The 23,613-nt window shown below is 31.6% G+C and overlaps 1 protein-coding gene and 1 long non-coding RNA gene across 5 annotated transcripts; one reads left to right on the top strand and one right to left on the bottom strand.

The window, feature by feature from the left end:
• Window positions 1-2,204: 2,204 nt before the first annotated feature.
• LOC143079281 (uncharacterized) lies at window positions 2,205-6,087 on the bottom strand. Its single transcript, XR_012979368.1, has 3 exons — window positions 5,781-6,087; window positions 4,337-4,471; window positions 2,205-2,361 (listed from the first exon to the last, which is right to left on the bottom strand). It is a non-coding gene; the product is annotated as an uncharacterized LOC143079281 (long non-coding RNA).
• A 3,029-nt stretch (window positions 6,088-9,116) lies between these two features.
• On the top strand, window positions 9,117-23,019 carry LOC143079280 (uncharacterized). Of its 4 annotated transcripts, XM_076254526.1 has the most exons (8): window positions 9,127-9,203; window positions 12,099-12,183; window positions 13,560-13,678; window positions 14,264-14,402; window positions 15,062-15,247; window positions 16,350-16,438; window positions 18,209-18,252; window positions 20,281-23,019. In XM_076254526.1, the coding sequence occupies exons 2-8, from the start codon at window positions 12,115-12,117 to the stop codon at window positions 20,292-20,294; spliced, it is 660 nt and encodes a 219-aa protein (XP_076110641.1). In that variant the 5' UTR covers window positions 9,127-9,203; window positions 12,099-12,114; the 3' UTR covers window positions 20,295-23,019. The 4 variants fall into 4 exon arrangements, with proteins under 4 accessions (XP_076110639.1, XP_076110640.1, XP_076110641.1 ...); XM_076254524.1 differs by lacking the exon at window positions 18,209-18,252 and having other exon boundaries at window positions 9,117-9,187; XM_076254525.1 differs by lacking the exon at window positions 18,209-18,252 and having other exon boundaries at window positions 9,117-9,203; window positions 12,093-12,183.
• The last annotated feature ends 594 nt before the right edge of the window (window positions 23,020-23,613 follow it).

Below are 23,613 nucleotides of genomic sequence, written 5' to 3'. Positions count from 1 at the left end.
ACACCTATTTTACAGTCTTTGATTTGACCCAGACAGCCATGATTTGAACACACGACCCCTAGACAAACACGCTACCAAGTGACCACCGATACGGTGTTCCATTATCATGAAATAAGTGTCTACATATGGTGAATTTATGTACATATGGCAAAGATGATTGTTCATATCTTACGGCAATATTGCTTAGTAGGAAGATGTTGTATGATTGCCACTTTGTCAACTCTTAAAGAGACCAAATGACACAGAAAGTAACAGCTATTTGTCACAATATGACCTTCAACAATCACCAAAACCAATACCGCATAAGTAGCTATTAAAGCACCAAGATGTCAAATTTAAACTATATAGTTAGCCAGTTGCTTATAGCATCTAAACAAAATACTCTAACGAGCCTGTGTCGCTCACCGTGGTCTATGTGCATATTAAACAAGGGACACAAATGGATTCATGACAAAAATTGTGTTTTGGTGATGTGTTTGTAGATCTAACGTTACTGAAAATTCCTGCTGCTTACAATTATCTCTATCTATAATGAACATTGCCCTTAAAGCGGATTGTTTGGCATGCCACAAAACCAGGTTCAACCCTACATTTTTTTTCTTAAAATGTCCTGTACCAAGTCAGGAAAATGGCCATTGTTATATTATAGTTCGTTTCTGTGTGTGTTGTGTTTCTGTTATGTGTTCTCTTATATTTGATGCGTTTCCCTCAGTTTTAGTTTGTAACCAGGATTTGTTTACTTTCTCAGTCAATTTGTGAGTTTCGAACAGCGATATACTACTGTTGCCTTTATTTGGCCCAGAAGAGAAAATTGTTAAAAATTTACTATAAAGAGCAATAACTCCTTAATAAGGGGTCACTTGACCATTTTGGTCATGTTGACTTATTTGTAGTATTTGTATTATCTATAATAACATTCAAGATAATAACCGAAAGCTGCAAACATTTCTTAAAATTATCTATTCAGAAGCAGCAATCCAACAACAAATTGCCTGATTGGCCTAAAAAAATTCAGGGCAAATAGATCTGGGTCTAATGAACATTTGTATCCTCGTCAGATTTGCTTTAAATGGTTTCAGAGATATGAGCCGAAAAACTGCATTCTACCTTAAGTACTAATTTTAGCCATGTCGGCCATTTTAGTTCACTGGCAGGGTCATCGGACACATTTTTTAAAAATAAATACCCTATTGATGATTGTGGACAAGGTTGGTTCAATTTGTCTCATTGTTGAAGGCCATACAGTTACCTCTTATTGTTAATTTCTGTCTCATTTTGGTCTCTTGTGGATAGTTGTCTCATTGGCAATTATACCACATCTTCTTTTTTTATATATCAGTAGTTATAGAGGAGAAGATTTTTGTAAAAGTTTAAAAAAAAATTGACTATAAAGGTCAATAACTCCTTAAGGGGTCAACTGACCATTTCTGTCATCTTGACATATTTGTGTATCTTAATTTGCTGAACATAATTGCTGTTAACAGATTGTCTCTATCTATAACAATATTCAAGATAATAACCAAAAACGGCAAAATTTCCATAAAATTACCAATTATGGAGCAGCAACCCAATAATGGGTTGTCCCATTCATCAGAAAATTTCAGAACAAATGCATCTTGACCTGATTAACAATATGATTCGGTGTCAGATTTACTCTACATGCTTTGGTTTCAGAGTTGTAAGCCAAAATCTACATTTTACCCCTATGTTCAATTTTTAGCCATGGCCGCCATCTTTGTTGGTTGGCCGGGTCACTTGACACATTCTTTTAAGTTAGATACACAAATGATGATTGTGGCCAAGTTTGGTTAAATTGGCCCAGTAGTTTCAGAGGAGAAGATTTTTTGTAAAAGTTGATGGACGACAGATGACGGAAGACTAAGGACGCCAAGTGATGAGAAAAGCTCACTTGGTCCCCGCTGACTGACCTAAGGGGGGGCCCACTCCAGTCATGCTTCAATGATTCCCTATATAATCAACCAAATTTTTCCCACGAAAGGGGGGGCCCGGGCCCCCCAGGCCCCCCCCCCCCCCTGGATCCGCCTATGTATTCTTAAAATGTATTCTGGTGCATTAACATATGTTAGGCTTAGAACTATTTCTCATTAGTAAAGGCCATATGGATGTATGTAATGGCTTACATCAAAATTTACTAGTTTTTGACTATGACCCTTCTCCATAGATTGACTTAAAAAAAAAACAAGTAAAAATTATATATGTTTATTTCCTGTGTGTATGATAATTGTTTGAATTACAACATTAATAAAAGTCTGTGACTGTCATTCTCTATCAGCATACAAAATACTAAGTATATTTCTTTCAAGTCAGCTTCTCCGTGTTACAGTCTCATATATGTCAATTCTAGAAGAAAAAATCATTAATTAATAGATTTATAGTATATGTACAGCATTGCATATCATTTTTTATCATAGTTTGGTATTGTCTATTTGACTTTATGAATGATCAGAATAATTCATACAAAAATAAGAAAAAAACCAATTCATAATGATACATGAACAATAAAAAAAAAATACCTATGATCAAATTCAGAACATATCAGGAGATGTGCAAAAATCTAGTAAAATATAACATATATTTTTTCATATCTTTGAAGCTATTACATATTGATCTTATCTCCCTTTGCAACTACAATGTACTACAGAATGTAATTTAAAAGCTAAAATTATATTTCACAAGGTATTTTAGAGCTTTGTTTAAAGAAAACTAGTTTGTAGAATGCATAGAAAAACACCATTCTAGAAGAAATAATTCAAAATCTGATATAATATATATATATATTTATATGTTTAGTAAAATAAAACATGCGTTTGTCTAAGTCTTTGATAAGTGCAATTTATAGCTAGAAACAAGTATGAGAGGAGGCCACTAAAAAGAGCAAATTTTCCGCAAATATTTAATTTTGACAAATGTAGCTTTCAATAATTTTTCTTCAACCCATTCTTTTTTTCTGCTTGAAAAAAACTTTTGATAAAGGAAATGTGATATATATATACAGTCTGCACCAAAATCTTTTCTCAACTACTTGTCCAAAGACCAATATTGATTATTCTGACATTTTTCTTATTGGTTCAAACAAAGTTTTGCAAAAACTTACTAGTCCAAAAGAAATATACTAGTCTGGGGCTTCAGATATGCAGAGATATATTTTATACATAAAATTAAGAAAGGAAATGGGGAATGTGTCAAAGCGACAACAACCAGACCATAGAGCAGACAACAGCTGAAGGCCACCAATGGGTCTTCAATGTAGCGAGAAACTCCCGCACCAGGAGGCAGTGTCCAGTTGGCCCCTTAAAAAACATGTACACTAGTACAGTGATATTATACATGTATGTTTATAGTGGCTCAAATCTCCAATTCTCTCCAACTTCAAATCAAGAAAAGAAAAATCACAAATTTATAGATATTTGAAGAATACACATGATTAGTGACAGATTTCAATATTTACATGATGATGAAAACCTTATGAAACAGTGTATTGAACTAATTTACAATATGATCAAAATTTTGGTGAGTTGCTATAAATTTGCTATAGTTTGTCATTTTTTGCCAAAATTGAATGTAATATTATATGAATGAAAGAGTAAGATCAGCAAGTCTTAGAAAAACTGTTTATTTTCATACTTAGAATATGTTTTTTTGGAACTCCGAACACACTCTCTAAATATTGACTATTTTGACAAAAATAATCAAAATTAGCTGATTTCTCATTTACAGTCATATAAAATTGCACATTAGTTTACTATCAAACCGACATTCAAGTACAAAAGTAGAGTTATTTGACCCTACCTATATTTCTAGCATATTACAGAAATAATCAGTTTTAATGAGGACTATATTTCATGGTGTAAAATTGCCATTTGACATTATTTTATCTGTTTTAAAAGATTGCAGTATTTTACATTTATATATGACCTTAGTTTTTTCATTAAATGTTATTTTTTTAAACTAGAAACTTAATTTACACTTTAAACATGAATTCACTTGTCCTATTTTTGAAAAAAAAAATTATGTTCTATATGTACATGTATGTATGTATGAGGGTCTGGATTTGGGGGGGGGGGGGGGGTCTGTTATTCTGTAAACATTTAATTTTCACCCTTTTTTTTCTCTAATCTTTAAAAAATTAACCCCTTTTTTCTCTAATCTTCAAAAATTAACCCCTTTTTTCTCTTATAATTTTCATTTTTTTTGCCCGTTATTCTCTAATCTTCATTTTTAAGGGCATTTTTCTTTAATCATTTAACCCCATCCAACCCTCATATATACATTCAAAATTCTAATTATTTTATATATAAGACTATCTAAAACTTACCAAAAGATAAAATACTATTGAAATTAACATTTCCCGCAATAAAATTTTAAAACTGCTACTTCTCACATCTCCTGCCTGTCCTGGCACCTCATGTTATGACAGTGTCATGATAATCAGTTACTTAGTATAAGAAACCTAAAAAAATAATTATCTATCATCAGAATCAGCACTATATATATTAAAATATACAGCTAGTCAAAAAAAGAGGGGTACTGATCATGAATTCCCCCTGCACTCTTCTGTGTCTTTACCTTCAGCCTACACATGCAAGTCTTAAAGGGGGAAAATTGAAGACAAGGACACCAATGCAAAATAGCATAAATTCAACAAAAACACAAAAATTAAAAATATATAATCATATAATATATGGTTAGTGGAATATAAAAGTATTATATATGCCTGGTTTTCTGTAAACTAGCCATTAGTAGCTAGATGATCCAACTGATAAATGGAATGTACATGTACATTTTGTGTACATAGTAAAAAAAAAATGGGTGATTATGCATTGTACTTGTACATTTTTGTAAATTAAAATACATGATTCTGGCATTTGAACATAACTATTAGTATTTGCAGCCTATTATCTATCTATCTTCCTTTCAAGCAGTGGACACATTCTTGAGTGTTACTGATATATACTCCAGCTTTTAAATGTTTTAATTGTTTAGAAATTATAGACACAGAGAAAAATATATAATTAGTTTTCAAAACCTGTGAAGTAGATTTTTTCTTTTCATGACATACATGTACAAATAAATAATGACACCATAATTTCATAGGTAACCTTTGATTGCTAGCTCATTTGATTCCTAATCATGCATGCGGCTTCCAATAGCAGATACATGTATATGCTATTGCTTAGAGCTAATTTTTGGTGCTGCTTTTTATAATTTATTTTGCATGCCACATGCCTTGTTTTATTTTTTATTGCATATGTTTTTATATTCGGTGAAAAGCTCATTAGAGCATATGTTTGTACTGTTTGTCAATATGCTGAATCCAAATAAATTTTTACTTACTTAATTACTGATTTACTTACTTACTTACTTACTAAGGATTTGTATAGTACAAATCCTTGATCATGCTAATGCCACACAATAATGATAATGCAGTGGGTTTTGTTTTTTTTTTTTGGGGGGGGGGGGGGGAGGGGGTGATCCTACTGTAATCCTACTATCTTTAATGTCCAGCAAACACTATTTTCTGTCTATGAGAATAAGTTTATGCATGCCACAGTATGGTACCGCAGCTAAAATAAAGTGTGATACCTTTTTTTTTAAGTACTCCCTCCCCCTTTTTTAAATTTCTGTTATTTCTCCTTCCAAGAAACGGCAATTTTGTTTAATGTCCACCAGCGATCAGACCTGACACCTATGCAATTGAATTCTGTCATATACATTGATTTAAAATAGTTATATCGTTTAATATAAGTAAAAAATCATACCTGTATGGTTTGTACGCTGGCGGCCGCCAACTTGGAAAACGTAAACAAAGTAGTTCGCATGTACGCACTTTCCACAGAATGGTCAAACGGCTACAAATTGCCGTATGTTTAAAAATGAACCGTTAAAGTTAATACAAAAACATGTTTTAAATATATGTTTATGCAATTAACGAAAAAATGTATGCATGCGCTGCGGATGCTTAATCTCTGCAAGATCTTGCACGGTGTGAGTACGGCTGAAGGCAAGGGTGTTAAACGCAGGACTTCGGGAATGTCCGGAGAGCCGACAACCTTGCTTCGGAAGTTGCCAAGAAATCTGCAAAACAAATAAACTTCCGGTTGTCATCTTATGCTAAAGGGTGGATTAATGGTACATGTAGTCAACAACAGGGAACACATTTTTAGACAAATAAGTTTTAACATCTAATTAAAACAGTACTTAAAAAGCAGCATGGGAATCAAAAAGTCTGTACGAAATAGTTGATTTAAATTGTATTAAAATTTTAAATAATTTGGCTCCTGTATGTTTACAAAATTTACTCCAAATTAAACACACTAAATATTCTTTTACATACAGTAATATTTTGGGAATACCACAGGTAAGAACTATCTCATATGGAAAAAAAATCTTTTAGTTTTGCTGCTGCTTCTTTATGGAATAGCTCCAGATCATTTCAGGACTGTTAACAGCTTTTCACATTTTAAGAGTCTTGTTCCGGCAGTCCTGGAGTGGAACAGAATGTTTTTGCTCTGCCTGTAGATAATTTGTGTTACAATATTTATGCTTTTTATGCTGCATTAACAGCTTGCATTGGAACTGAAATTTTGTTTTTTACATTTTAAAATTTGAAAGATTTGAAATTTTTAAATTTAAAAAAAAATATTTCTGCAAATTTAAAAAAAAATTGATACTTCATATATATTATATGTTTTGGTATTTTGCAAGATACATGGATATGCTATTTGCTTAAAGTTAATTTTTGGTGCTGCTCTTTATTATTTATTGCATGATACTGCATGCCTTGTTTTATTTGTTATTGCATATGTTTTTTATATTCGGTGAAAAGCTCATTAGAGCTTTATATGTTTGTATTGTTTGTCAATATGCCGAATCCAAATAAAGTTTAACTTACTTACTTACATGGATGCCCTACTCACACTATCATTTTCCATGTTCAATGGACCGTGAAATTGGGTAAAAATCTAATTTGGCATTAAAATTAGAAAGATCATACCATAGGAAACATGTGTACTAAGTTTCAAGTTGATTGGACTTCAGCTTCATCAAAAACTATCTTGACCAAAAACTTTAACTTGAAACTCGCACTTTCATTTTCTATGTTCAGTGGTCTGAACCGTGAAATTTGGGTCAAAAGTATAGTTTGGCTTTAAAATTAGAAAGATCATATCATGAGCAACATGTGTACTAAGTTTCAAGTTGATATTGGACTTCAGCTTCATCAAAAACTACCTTGACCAAAAACTTTAACCTGAAGCGGGACAGACGGACGAACGGACAATCTAATTAAAATATTGATCTCTGATTACGTTATACTACATATGAGATCTAACGACTATCCATATGAGGTATAACGTAATCAGAGATCAATATTTTAATTAGATTGGACGAACTGACGGAAGGACTGTACAATGGACGAACGGACGGACCCACAGACCAGAAAACATAATCGGCCCCTGTTCTATTATAGGTGGGGCATAAAAATACAGACAGCCATTCCTCTCGGTCTTATTGATAATATCAAGAGAATTGATAACATATCAAGAACCGATTCTATAAATAACATTTAGGATACAATATAGTTTCTAAAACTGATCGTAAAAACCGTTCTTATGGGAGTAAAATAAATTGCAATCAAAGAAATTTCAGTCGTATGAACAATACAAATATTTCGGACATTTATTACTATTTAAACAAAACAAAGTAGACATAATCTGTTAACAAAGCTTTCGGTTCTTTGCCTGTTAATAAATCACATCAAATTTGATTTCCAACACTGGCAATTCCATATTGCAGACCTAATTAGATATGATAAGATGTGATATGAGTGCCAATTCAAAAACTCTCCATCGAATTTACAATTTGTTAAAGTATAAAATCATTATAGGTCATAGTAGGGTTTTCATCATGGGGACTTAGCAAACACCGAACAGCAACACATAAAGGGCCCCAAAATTGACTATTTTTAAACCAATCATTAGTAAACAGGAAAACCAACGGCATAATCTATATATATATACAAAATGAGAAACGAGAAACACTTTATGAACCGCATACTCAATTTACAACCACCGAACACCAGGTCCCTGACTTAATACAGATGCAAACATATGCAGCATGTTTAACCGTTTTAATATAGGTACCAACCTTACCGTAACCCTTACCTGAAACATTAGTGTAACATTACAACATAGAAAGATACACTATATATCTATAAACATTAATTAAAATGGCTTAACTCAATAAAAAGACATATTAACAAAAACAAGTGAACATACACTGAACTAAGTATGAAATCGTTCAAATTTTAATTGCATATTACTATTCTAAGCTGTTTCCCAAATTTCGCTCTGAAGATAACAAAAAAAAAAAACATTTGATTAAAATCAAATATGTCAATATAAAGGTTTTGATTTTGTAAGTATATAATAACGACATTTTAAAAAAATCATTCTGTTAAAGAACAAATTATTTGCAATTTTGATAATACTGAAGTCCCTCTTATTTGTTATGTTTATAAAAAAAATCTATCTGGAAACATATGAACTACTAATTTCTTTTTAACAGTTACCAATTCTGACATCGGACTCGGACTTCTTTTGAACTGAGTTTTAAAGATCTTTTACTGTGCGTATTGCTGTGTGTTTGTTTATTCTTCATTGGCTACAGGTTTAGAGGGGGGTTGAGATATCACATACCATGTTTCTCCCCGCTGCATTTATGCGCCTGTCCCAAGTCAGGATCCTCTGGCCTTTGTAAGTCATTTATGTTTTTTTTTTATTTTAGTTCGTTAACATGTTTCTAAGTTGAACTCAAACTGAAATCGCTAATATTCTCTGAAATGTTACTTAATGAATTCTTTGAAAGTAGACGATGGAGTTTAGCCGGCCCGTACAAAGCAGAAGGAATAGGTGGATAACGTTCTTTAAAATAAATTTGTATTAAAATCCTGAATTCCTTTATTATCAATCGTATAGTTTACCTATAAGGATTTTATTTGCATTTTGAAATGAACCTCGCCACTTTTTTATATTCAAAAAAAATGGAAGGTCAACTCGAATTGTACAAAGTTGCCAAACTACTTGATAGAATCAACACTTTACTAACCTCTGTGTTTGAGACGAAATATTTTGATCACAATTGACATGTTGATGTCCTATTTATTATTGTAATGTTATTGTTTTGTAAGACACACACTTAAAATTTATTTAGTATTTAGAAGTCGCATTAAGAAAGATCGCATGCATTTCACATTTTCAATTCATTTTGATTTAGCATAGAGTTTTGGTTTATGTTTTCAGAATAAAGACTTTTGATTATCATAGAAACAAAAATCATTGCTTTACATAATCTTTCAATGATTTTACGGTTTTCACCTATGGTTCACCTATTCATTTTCACATTTTTGTGTGTTTTACTGGCAGACTATAAGTGATTTTTTATAGAATAACTTAAATTATTCCATATTGATATAACTTTAATAGGGTTTTCTATATGAATCAGATTTTGAATAAATAAGCATATTCACCTATGGAAAATTCACCACGCAAAATGTCACATACTTTTACATGTATAATTTTGGTAAAAATCCTTTGATGTACAATTGGTTTTGGTAATTACGTTCCATTACATACATTTCTCTCGGAATATGGAATAAAACAATTATTGTCTTTTGTTTCAGCAAGGAATTGTACATTCCTTTTAAATATACAATTCCTTGGTTTCGGTAAATATGTGGTTAAATTGACTTTTAAAAAACTGATATTCACTTCGGCTGTTGGCCTCAGTGTATATCAGTTAATTATTCAAAAGTCAATAAAACCACATATTTACCTCATCAACAGGTAGGGAACAATCCCCCTGTATTGTGATTATACCTGTATAGAGGGATAATCCTTCTTTAGAGGGATAAAATTATCCCTCTATAGAGGGTTAGTTTTGTTTTCACTTGATTTAAAGCAAATTAGTGCAGAATGGCATTTTCTAGTTATATTGGCTATAATCTCTAGCATTATATACATCAACATATGCACTTTACTAAAAGAAATGGTATAACCATTTTTTTGCTAAAGTGAAAAACTTGCAATCTATTGTATACCTATCTGAACACCTGATCAACAACAAAAGGAATTTGACCTTTAAATTTCATTAATAGTTATCCCACAAGGACACGGTGTGTCAGTGTAAGATTACCCCGATGGCTGGAGGCCAGATGGTGATCTAACACTGACACACCAAGTCTGAGTGGGATAACTATTTTACATCCCAGCTGTTTTAGATTAGACGAAAAAACATTAACAATTCATAAAATCTAATTTAGAATGCCACACAACCATTATAATATACTTTATATATTACTATATGATGTATACCCTTTATGACACCCGAACACGATGAGTAGATATCAAACAATATCAACTTGTCCCACTTGCCAATCGGCCCACACTATATCGCCCCACTTTTGAAAAAGTGTAAAATCAAATTGAACAATCAGTCTGACACCTCACTTATTAACGAAAAAGGTTTAAACCCCACTGAATAAAGGTCTGCCAACTAGCCCCACTTATAAAAAGATCTTGCTTCCTTTAAGTATGTTAAATTACTGTTCGTTCGTATCCAGTCGTCCTGGTGTAGTGGTATGTGTCGTGGCTTGATATGCTAAAGGTCTTAAGTTCGAATCGCAGCATATACACTGGATTTTTTCTACGTGAATTTTGATAGATAGTCTTTTCTGTATACATTGTAATTAATTATAAGTTTTATAGTGGATTTGACATTCCTGCCAAAATGTTAGAGAACATAGGAAAGCATGCATAACAAAGAAACTCAAACTGGGGTGATCTGGTAGGGGTGATCCGGCTCAGATCACCGCTGTTAGAACAAAGGAGCTGGGATGTAATGTTAAATCTAACAATAGAAATTCTGTTCAGTGAGGCATAAGTGAGTAGAATTTACCTGATCTTCACAGCTTTCAATCATGGTAAACAATAGATTTTATATTTAGCCAGATAAGCATCAAACTGGGCATGTGCATATTAAATAAAGTACATCAATTGGTGCATCAACTGTTCCAGGTTACTGCCATAATAAGTAGAGAATGCCATTCTGCCCTATTTTGATTTAAATCCAGTCTAAACAAAAATACCCCTCTATAGAGGGATAATTTTACCCCTCTATAGAAGGATTATCCCTCTATACAGGTATAATCACCATACAGGGGGTTTGTTCTCAACCTGATCAAAAGACAGTAATTGAATAGTATTGCAGACTAACAAATATCCAACAGTTCATTAAAATAAAGTTGTATATAAACAGTCAGAGCTCAGACATAAATAAGTCTAAATCTGCTTTTGACTCATAGAGGTCTTAATTTGTAGATTCAAAGATTTGTCTCCTTTTAATTTAAGGCAATTTATGACTTCAATAACAATAAAGTCCATTAGTGTTAAGCTAGAAATACATGTTTTTTACCTAAATTAAAAAATTGCAAATATTGACTCCTACAACATGTACAAGTCGATAAGTTAACAAAAGTAAAATCACAAAAATACTTAACTCTGAGGAAAATTCAAAACGGAAAGTCTCTAATCAAATGGCAAAATCAAAAGATAAAACACATCAAACAAATGAGTGCCTCTTGTTTGGCCATGGTGTTACATGCACATCTGTTTATTTTCGACATATAAGTTTGAATTCTATGAAATATTGTCTCTGTATAAACTTATTTACATTTGGGATTTTTTCCCCCATTGTACATTGAATAGGATTAGAGGGTTATAATTGCAAGCAGTATCAGCAATGTAGTGCATTTGATATGTGTATTTTGTCACATAGCTGACTCATTGATATATATGAATGGTTTTACACTAGTAATTTTGGGGCCCTTTATAGCTTGTTGTTCGGTGTGAGCCAAGGCTCCGTGTTGAAGGCCGTACATAGACCTATAATGGTTTACTTTTTTAAAATTGTTATTTGGATGGAGAGTTGTCTCATTGGCACTCACATCACATCTTCCTATATCTATGATGTAGTTTCCATTTAATTCTGACATATTGTTTTCATTTTCTGTACATTTGCAGATAAACACTGATAAATATGGCCACAACCAAGAAACCTATAGACAGTAGACAGAATGATGTTGTTCTAAAACTACGAGTCAAAGAGGTGAGATACAATTGTTCATACTGCCAAGAAAAAGTGATATTTTTGTCATGATTCATGTTTATCTTGTTATTTTGGTGTGGCATAACTAAAGAAAATTTAAGTAAAATTTAAGTTAAATAGCAAAAGATATGGTCATTACCCAGTTTTTATGCCCCACCTACGATAGTAGAGGGGCATTATGTTTTCTGGTCTATGCCTCCGTTCGTCTGTTCGTTCGTCCCGCTTCAGGTTAAAGTTTTTGGTCGAGGTAGTTTTTGATGAAGTTGAAGTCCAATCAATTTGAAACTTAGTACACATGTTCCCTATGACATGATCTTTCTAATTTTAATGTCAAATTAAAGTATTGACCCCAATTTCATGGTCCACTGAACAAAGAAGAAGATAGTGTGAAGCTCAGGTTAAAGTTTTTGGTCAAGGTAGTTTTTGATGAAGTTGAAGTCCAATCAATTTGAAACTTAGTACACATGTTAACTATGATATGATTTTTCTAATTTTAATGCCAAATTAAAGTATTGACCCCAATTTCACGGTCCAGTGAACATATAAAATGATAGTGCGAGTGGGGCATCCGTGTACTATGGACACATTCTTGTTTTAATCTGTTTAGTTTCAGATTCATAATTGTAAATGTTTCTGCATCTATACTTTGTTAAATAACAAATTAACACTAAAAAAGCTACATCATAATTTAAAGAGATTATTCATTTGAGGAATATTTCAATAATTCAGGTTTTAAACCTTAAACTTGAATAGGTATATACATTTGTAAGCAGTGAGTTTTGCCTGCCTTCCAATTATTTTATTTTTGAGATGTAATTTTCTAATATTTGTTCAAAGCACATTTGGTTGTCTAACTAATTTGCATCTACTTTCTTTTTTATTTTCATCTTAAATTTCTAAGTATTGTATTTCTAGCTTATTATGAGCTTTTAGTTAAGTTCTCAACAGTTGCTGTTCAACTTCTGGGCTGGTATTAATTCTGTGACAGACCTCCAAAAACTTCTTAGTTACAAATGATTTTAAAATAACTGGGTTATTTATTAAATTATTGTTTATGTGGTCTCTAAAAGTTCCTGTTTTATGCAATGAAAGGATGTTATTTTTGGTGTCTTACTCATGGTGAAAATAAGCCGAAAACTTGAGTACAAAAATGAAAATAAATCAGTAAAGCAGACTGTAGTTATATATATATAGTGATACCATTTTCCAACTCCATGATTTTTATTTTCTCAATGTCATTGGTTTTCAAATATCTTTCAATAACCACTGAAATATTCTAATTGGTCCCCTGTCATTGATTAGGTTACCAGATGTAAGTACCAGATATTGGTTTGAACAAATTGAATAATAAACCTGATTTTAATTGTTACTTACAGCTTGAAGATGAGGTAGCAGGTTTGAAGAAGAGGCTTGACGAATTACGAAAGGCAAAGAATACAACCATCACAAAACGAGAACAAAAAGTTTTAGAAGTTGGATTACCATTTGGAAGAAGGCAAGGGAAACATTTTTAAATTCAAAATATTCTTCAGTTTTAATTGTTTTGAAGAATCATGTTATAAATTATATACCATAAAGCGGGTTATTTTCGCAGGTATAAAATTTCGCGACTTTCATTGAATAAAGTGAACACAATATTTTGACAGTTATCAATTTGGTGGATTCAGAACTTTTATCAATACCCTTGCATCTACACTTTCAAATTGGTGGCATTTATTTTTGGCTATTTTGTTCTACCTGCGAAAAATTTACACCTCCATGAAAATATGCTGCTATACGGTATTATAAAACATGTCTTGAAATTTTTTTTAAAGGGTACCATTTACTTGAAAATTTAAATGGTTCTGGAGTTGAGACCTTGCGTTTTCATTATTTAAAGCAAATGTGAACTGTTTGAAGACTCCTTCCCTCTCCCAAACCTCAAAAACAAAAACAAAATCAATACTTTTATATACCCGATTCATTTACAATATGTACCGGTACCTTACAAAACAAATCTGAAAAACCAAGAAAGAAGTATGTAATTCATGCTTGCAGCAATATATTGTATTTTATTTCTCTCATCTGGTATCATATACAGAGATAGTAAAACAACTGATGCAAAGAAACCTGATAACACAGCCAAAAATAAAGAACTTGAAGAGAAAAATAGAGAGATTGATGAACTGAAGAGAAAATTTGCAGAAGAAATGGAACAAATGAAGAAAGATTTAGTTGAGGTTAGTTATATCATCTGGTTTCCTTATTATACATCATCAGTGGCGGATCAAGAACTTTTCCTAAGGGGGGACCTGCTGACTGACCTAAGGGGGGGGGCCACTCCAGTCATGCATCAGTGATTCCCAATATAATCAACCAATTTTTTCCCACGAAAGGGGGGGCCCGGCCCCCCAGGCCCCCCCCCTGGATCTGCCTATGATCATGATTAGTTTGTAGTAGTCAAAATATAGATACCAATTTATCTGAAGTGTTCTTTGTGTTATTTATAATGTGATATTTTAAGTTCTTAGACCGCATTCATTCTGTGTCAGAAACCTATGCTGTATCAAATATTTTGTCTCAATTAAAATTCAGAGCTGTACCTAGCTTAAATTTTAAGTCCATACTTGGCCCAAATGTTTAAACATGATCAAACTGGGCACTGCAGAGCATTTTGTTAGATATGTTTCTTTAAATATACACAAGATCTATATTAAGGGTAAATATTTGCTCAGAATTTGCTCCAATACCTCACAGATTGAATTTACCATGGGCCTGAGGTCTATTATAATGACACATCAAAACGTTGTGTTTGTGATATAAGGAGACTAGTAGTTGCTATCCATCTCAGTTAAAGCTTTCTGTTAAGAAAAAGTACTATGAAACATTTTGATTTTAGGAATATGCATGTGACCATGATATAGAAATAGAAGCTCTCAGGAAAAACATTGCAGAATTACAGGGAGATAATGCAGCATTAGTGGTAGAGAATGATGACCTCAATGAAAGAGTTAACTCCCTTGTCTATGATCTCAGTATAAAGGAGGCTACATGGTGTGATAATGAAGAGAAAATGAAGATTGAGGTACTCATTGCTTAGTTTAACAATCTCATTAAAGAGGATATTGAACAGATATATCATGTTAAGTCGGGAGAATGTTAAATTTTGCGAGCTGTAAGGCGAGGGAAATTCATTCTTAATACTGGTATTTTTTGCAAATACCCCTCAAGAACATGCTATATCTGTTTAATTACACCGAATGTTAATGTTTAAAAATGCATTGATGATCGTGACGTTACAAGTGTCCAGTCGGATAGCGTATTTTTTTGCAAATACCACGGCAGAGAGGGTAAAAAAGACATATCCTTTTTGCATATACCCCGGCAGCGTTAAAAAATGAACGATATTCATTTAATAACATTAAATTGGTGAAAAATACACTGGCTATTTTAATGTATGTTTGCCAACTCATGTCTATCAGATGGACAATTGAATTGGAAAAATAGGGTTTTATTTAATGTTGATAACTCAAAATAAATTTATCCTTTTTCGTCAACCTTATTCTTAAAAAAAAGAGAAGGCTACAGTGAAAAAAAAATCCGTCAAAACCTTAGTACTTCGACTAGAAAACATTTTAGAATTCATCTTTTCCTTTGAATATAGTTACCCATCTGATTTTTTTCTAGGCCAAGCTTTAGAGATGTTTTTAAAGTAAGACCTACATGTTTAGTTTAAGACTAAAATCTCAAAGCACTTCTGGTAAAATATTTTGATTTTGATTTTAAATTAATTTTAAATTTGAATTTGAACAAGGTGAACCAACACCTGAAGTGGTTATCGTGTGGTTGGGTAATAGTGGGTGGATACCTTAAGGTATTCACAGTTGTCTTTCACTATAAAAGTAAAATAAAACGATAACAATACAGTTGAACTTTACTCCTTATACATTTCATATGAAAAATTCACATAATTATTTATTGCATAGAAGTCAAATTTTTCAAATGATTATATCTTATAAACAAGCATTAGACCTATCTTTTTATATATTTAGTAATATGCATTACCTTTTGTTAAAAAAAAAACCATCATTTATGAAGGTGTGAACATACCCATAATATGATTGTCTGATGCAGTATTGATTGTATACCTTGATGTTGATGGATGTTATTGATTATTTAATTTACAGATGCAAAAAACTTGGGGTGAAAAATATGCTGAGTGGATGCAGAGAACAGAACAAAAACTTGAAGAACTTCAACAAGCTAACACTTTATTGTATGTATACAACATGAATCAATCTTGTTTGAAGTTACTTTTAAAATACTGAAATAGTTTATTTTCTATTGACCAATTATGAAATTTTTTCACAGCCTAGTATTATCAAGGTACAAGCAGACTGTATATGAACCAATTATCTGTTTTTTTTTTCTGTCAGTCAAAGAAGCTTAAAAAGTGAGACTTAGGTGTGGTATCTCTGGCGTCAGTGCTTGTGTTAACAATGTGTTAGTTAGTGATAAGGTCTAGTGTATTTGGAATCAACTACTGGTAGGTAAATGCCATTTAGTATGCAGTGTATTAGCATTGGGTCATCTCATTTTCATTAAGAGATTTTGTACCCTGAACCATAGTTTCTTGACTTTGAATGTTTTGTATATTTACAAGTTAAATGGCTAATTAATGAAAAGTCAATGATAATTGGTATTCAGTTGTCTTGGCATTTGCAAGTCTAATTTCCATGGTGATTGTATTGTCCCTACCTCCTCATCATGGTCCATTAACATTAGAAATTTTTACATAGCTTACAAGTTAAAGTTTGTGTTAAGGTTAGTTTAAAGGAAATCACTTATGATAAGTCAATGATATTTGGTATGCAGTCTTATAAGCCTTGACATTTAACATTTTCATGGAGGTTATTCCATCCGCCACCTTCAGTCATGGCACATTGACTTACAATGATTTGTATAGTTTACATAAAATTGAGAATGGAAATGAGGAATGTGTCAAAGAGACAACACCCTGTCAGACCATAGAATAGACAACAGCAGAAGGTCACCAATAGGTCTTAAATGCAGTGAGAAATTCCTGCACCAGGAGGCATCCTTCATATGGCCCCTAAATAAATATATATACTAGTTCAGTGATAATGAAGCCATACTAAACTCCAAATTATACACAAGAAACTAAAATTAGAAATAATAATAAAGGCCAGAGGCTCCTGACTCGGGACAGGTGCAAAAATGTGGCGGGGTTAAACATGTTTATGAGATTTCAAATGTTTAACCCTTTCCTCCATGGATTTTTTTTCTTTCACATACTTGATTCGCATATGATTTTTTCAATGCAAAATAAATCATCAGTTTAAAGTATTAATGCACTGTGAAAACAAATATTTCATCAATGAAATTCAAGTCAGATATTCTGATGAATATCCTTTTCATATTGGATACAAATTTTTTAAAGTTTGATGCAGACATTTTGTAGTCAAAGCGTTTCAACTGAAATACTACACAGGGGTCAAAAGGCGTCATTATGGAGTAAAGGGGGTGGCGTCAAAAAGTGTCATTATGGAGGAAAGGGTTCACCATTTCAGTTTGAACATTTGCATAATACCGTCAAAGTTACAAAACTTGAGACATATCTTAGTGTCAACAGTTATTCTGCATATAAATTTTGCTGAATGATAATAAGAAGCTGTTTTAACAAATACTTACAATAAACAAGCTATAGCGTTATCTCATGTGGCCAGCAGGTGACATTGTATAATATATAAAGTAAATCAGTCTTATAATTACTGGCAGGCAGTTCTATGGCAAAAAATAAAAACAAAGAAAAGATAACAATAACAAAACATTACACAGAAAACTAGATTGAGCATCATAAACGCCCCTAAAACTTGGGGGGGGACTTAGGTGCTCCAGAAAGGTAAAAAGTGCCTGCTCTACATTTGGCACCTGTTTTGTTGCTCATGCAAGTAAAATCTAAATATTTGTTTGGGTTTTGGACTCATTGAAATATATAATTCAATAAGTCATGGACACATTTCAGACGAGGATACCTTAGAAATAGAGATGATATACCTCATTTACCTGGTAAGCATTTTATGAAGCAAATTCCAAATTTTGTTAACTGAATATCATCACAAGAGATTTACACATGTGTTATGGGTAGGCAGAAGGGATTTTGACAAAATGTATTTAATTTACAGTGTTAGCATTATACATCCAATTTCACAGCATCTTCACTGCCAACTAATGAGTTTCTTCACATACCTTTGTGATCCTCTGTACAGCTAGGTCATCTGTAATTACATCACTTGTTCCTACCCATTTACCTCACATGGTTGTCAGCAGTATTGGTAGGGAAATAGTTTTGACTTTGTTAGAAAAATTCCTGTCTCTTTTAATGGCTTATTTAATAGTGTTAAGAAGTTTTTGTGTTCCAGAGGATTGTTATTTTAAAACTTTTCAGTGCTGAAACAGTAAACCTCAGTATTTTGTGCACACATTTAATTTGTATATGAAAAATTGTAGTACTTTATTCCTACTTGTTTTATTTCTGTTTTATTATTTCATTATCTATGTTCAGGTTGAGACCAACAAATGACATCAGTGTTATATGTTAATATAACACACAATTTGTATTTTTTCTATAATTTGCTGACATGATATTTTTACATGTTTCTATGTTTATTCAATATTTTTCAATCTTATTTTTTCACATTTTCCATATGCTTATATTTGTTCAGAGCATGCCAGTAGTTACATTTTACAACCATAGAATATTATTTGTATACTCATAATACTAATAGACAGATATGTAAACTCAATATAAAAAAGAAGATGTGGTATGATTGCCAATGAGACAACTATCCACAAAAGAACAAAATGACACAGACATTAACAACTATAGGTCACCGTACAGCCTTCAACAATGAGCAAAGCCCATACCGCATAGTCAGCTATAAAAGGTCCCCGATAAGACAATGTAAATCAATTCAAACGAGAAAACTCAAGTTTGTTTCTAAATGAGTTCAAGGTATTCCTTTCATGTATATATTTATATGTATGCATATAATAAGATAATAACATTATTATACATTGTATGATATAATTAACTCCCTTAGACAAACTTGTTCTATGACAGATTTGGCTTTTGTTTTGGCTTCTCTTCTGATCATATTGCTCCTCAAGTTTTAAGACATTTATATATCAAAATGGCTGTCAATTTTTGGGGATTGAGCATTCCTGATGAAGTAAAATCCAGAAAAGTGCTTTATACACACAAAATTGATTAAGTGTTGTGGTGATCAATTTATTCAAATAGGTATCTTTCAAACTAATGTTACTGTAAACTGTGTATAATCTGTATTGTGGTTGTTAGAAGGAATTGCCACAATCAACTAGACTTTCAAATTGTATTTCATTGTAATTGCACAATATCAAAGTGAGGTTCCTCATGGGGTTTTTGATTAAGTGATTACTTGGCTGTTTTGTAGGATGATTATTTGTTTATTAGACCAAATATTTCATGATTATATGTAAAAAAGAAGATGTGGTATGATTGCCAATGAGACAACTATCCACAAAAGACCAAAATGACACAGACATTAACATCTATAGGTCACCATACGGCCTTCAACAATGAGCAAAGCCCATACCGCATAGTGAGCTATAAAAGGCCCCGATAAGATAATGTAAAACAATTCAAACGAGAAAACTAACGGCCTTATTTATGTAAAAAAAAAATGAACGAAAAATATATGATTACTTGGTAATTTAGGACTGTATTCTTGATTATTTGATTATCTTGTTTAAAAAATTATTAATGATGATTTGTGATTATACAATTCTTCTTTATATACAGAAAAACATCAACTGATTACTTGGATACCCCAATTAGGGGACTCGTAAGACCATTAGATTCAACAGGACAGGGAAAATGATGACTTACTTGTTTATTTATTTAATCCTTCCACAGTGGGAAACCTACTAGATTTACATTATCATTATTTCACTTACTTGGACTTATTTGCATGTGCAAAGTCATTTCAGACTGCTAGTAGCCTCGTCTTACAAATTTAAGAAAATTTAAAGACTAATTAACAACCTTTTTTTCAGGAGAGGATATTTAAAGAATAAAAAGCCAAATGCACCAGATCCAACAGGGCAAGACAAATCATGATGGCTCAGTTGCTTATTTATAAATACAATCCTTCCACAATGATTTAATTGCCTTACTTACAGTTATATTACAAATCAGAATTAGGTATAAGGCTATTTCAGAAGAGATCATAGAGAGAATACAATTGTAGAAGCTTTTGGTATCTTTGTTAAGGGCAAGTTGGTATCATGTTACAGTTACTTGTTAGATTGACGCTACATGCATATTGTTAATGTTATTTGAATAAGATGATAGATATATGGAGTTTTAGGGAAAATAATCACATATGTATGTTAGAATTTTACAATTACAGGGATAAAAATATACTTGCCTTGCAATCTGACAACACTTATTTTATGAAATAGTCTTTGCTGATGATTTTGATCTGATTGCCATATCATTTTTATGACATGAAAGATATACTGTGATAGAAAAAATTTGTCTGTGATATTTACATACTTATACAAATATTTACAATTTTATTAGTTTATTGTGAGCTTGCCAAAATAATATTTGAAAATTGCTCATAATTTGATGACAAGTATTTTATTTTTATACATTATGTGTTTATTTTCTGTTGTTCTTGGCATTCGTAGGCAGTTGGCAACCTGTTGCATATTTTTTATAATTTTAAAACAAAACCTCATTTATGTTAGCAAGAAGTGAACATTAGCTATCCAAAGAATTTAAATCCATACTGAATTAGGTTAAGTATCTTTTTGAGCGTTTGCTGTTGTTTGAAAAGGGTATATAAATCAGATGCCTTTTGTTTGGAGAATACCAAACATTAATCTTCGCTTTTTGTTTTGATAGTACCACACTTCTTTTAAAAAAAAACCTTTGTAACAACTCATGTAGAGATATGTAGGTGCCTTGTTACGAGATAAATTTTCCCCTATCCAAACATCTTTTTCCAGTGGCAGACAAAATATTTTGATATGAAGTGACAAGTTCAAACCCTCTTTATATCTTTGAAACATACCCCACCTTTAACAGCATTGATTCAACATCTATCCATGTGGTACATGTAGTGTAGATTTACTACATCCAATATCCATAAACAACCTCACACCGCTCCCTAATGGCCAGTTATTAGGTATAAGATCTTTTTTTTTTCATTTTGCTATATATAGTTTATGCATGTCTGAAAGTTTAAATTAAGAAATGCGTATGTACAGTATGTTTTAATAATATTCCTCCACTTCCCAAAACCTGCCCCAAAAAATCATTTTATTATCAAACAATTAACCAAAAGATGCTAAGTAATATTCCTTTATGGAAACAGACATTTTAAACTTTAAAAATATTGTAACTGTGATAAAAACACAGTTCAAGAACTTTAAATTGATATTATTGACATTATTTTTTTTTTAACTTAAACCATTTAAACGTATGTTAGATCTGTTCACATTGTAGTTTGAAGGTAGATTACACTAGTGCTTGATTTGAATTAGATGTGTTCACATGTTTTATTTTGAATTTTTTATTTTTGATACCATTTTGTTTTCAACAGAGTAGGGTATATATACTATGATAATTTTGTTACCACCTGCATATCTTCTTTTTCGTTGATTTGTTGAGATATGGTTTATAAAATTAAATTAAATGAAATATATGTTATTGATTTGTGATATTATTTTGTAAGAAAATGACCTGTGTTGTTCTTTTTTTTTTAAATCAGAGGAAAAACCACACAAGCCTTGCCATTTATATCTTTTCAAAAGCTGATGTAATAAATAATAGTTACTTTACTTTATGATGTAGGTATCTATTGCTCATAAAAAAAAATAACAAGTAAAGTATAATATCTAAGATTTGGCCATTTAAACAGATAATTTGAAGATATTAATTAACATACTGTATTATTTTGTCTGTACAGTTGAAAGATTACCTCACCATTTTATTTGTATTATATTGTATGGTTGCTGTTCTTCAATATATTTGTTTCCTAATTGTAAAGTACTTTATTGTAGGAAGACAAAAATGGGAAATAATATCCTTAGATATTTTATACTAGTATTACATTTTGGGCTAACTTTATTTCAAATTGTTTGAAAATCTTCTTTTTATAGATTGACAGAAAAAGTTGAAAGATATTATTACTTTAAAATGAGAAACCTCAATTTATTCAGGTACATGATTTTTTCAAGCATTAAATAATTCACGTCATGTGATGTATCATATTAATATCATTGGAATAAATGCAGGTTTTGACAACAAATTATTTTTCAGTTTTAAAAATGTTCAAATGTAGAAGTCATTGCTTTGCTCTAATGCTGGATGTATGTACAGGTAATGATATTTGTTTAATTCTGTTTCTCAGGAGCAAGGGTCATATTTATCACTGAAATTTCCACACAATAATAAATTTAATTTAGTATAAAGATTTGTTCACACCAATTTGATAATTGAAAATTATTTTTGGATTTGATTTATGTTGATTTATAGGAAGATATGATGCCATATGAACAATATCATAATAACAGCATTTACTACATATACACTTAGCATTAAATTATTTTATTGTAGCAATTTTGATTCAAAAATAAATGACCAGTATCAACACAATTGAAACATTAGCTCATGTGGTATTTAAGTCTCTCCTAAAAATAGAATTTGAAATGAAACGTTTACCCTTCACTGTTTGTTTCTTGACTGTCTATGTAGTTGTTGAAAATAAAATAGCTAGATTTTTACCATTGTTTATTTTTATATTTCAAATATTTAAATTGCTGATATCCTTCGTTACCACTTAATAAACTGATATGACTGTATGACAAAGGTTTTTTTTTGTCACACATTTAAGGTTGGAAAGATTTTATAATAATTGGATTACATTTTGTACTGACATGATTTTATTCGACACATTTTGTAAATTCTAGTTCTTAAATATTTTACTTAAACTAGATTTGCACTTCCATCGGACAAAGATGACCTTATACAATTTTCTGTTGAGTCCCTTTTGGATTTTAAACGCAGGTCTTTGATGAGTTAACTCAAATCTACCGTCAGGTAAAATAAAAGAATGCATGCAAACATTAGAAACTTGTATTGAATATCTAAACTGCTGGGGAAAAAGCTCCTTTGTTGTTATGACACTTTGTGGGTTTGTAGTCCCAGAGTTTAAGGCAATTTCCACATATGTCCCAGTTGACACATTCTGCTTGGATGGATTTCCAAGAAATTTTAAGCAGTTTTCAGATTAATACAAGAACACTCCATTTTTATTTTGAAAAGGCAGGTCGGTTTAGATTTACTGGACAATTATTATTGTCAGATTTAAGACTACA

This window comes from Mytilus galloprovincialis, chromosome 6 (assembly GCF_965363235.1).
Source record: "Mytilus galloprovincialis chromosome 6, xbMytGall1.hap1.1, whole genome shotgun sequence".
Taxonomy (NCBI): Eukaryota; Metazoa; Mollusca; class Bivalvia; order Mytilida; family Mytilidae; genus Mytilus; species Mytilus galloprovincialis.
This window is presented reverse-complemented; position numbering and strand designations above follow the sequence as displayed.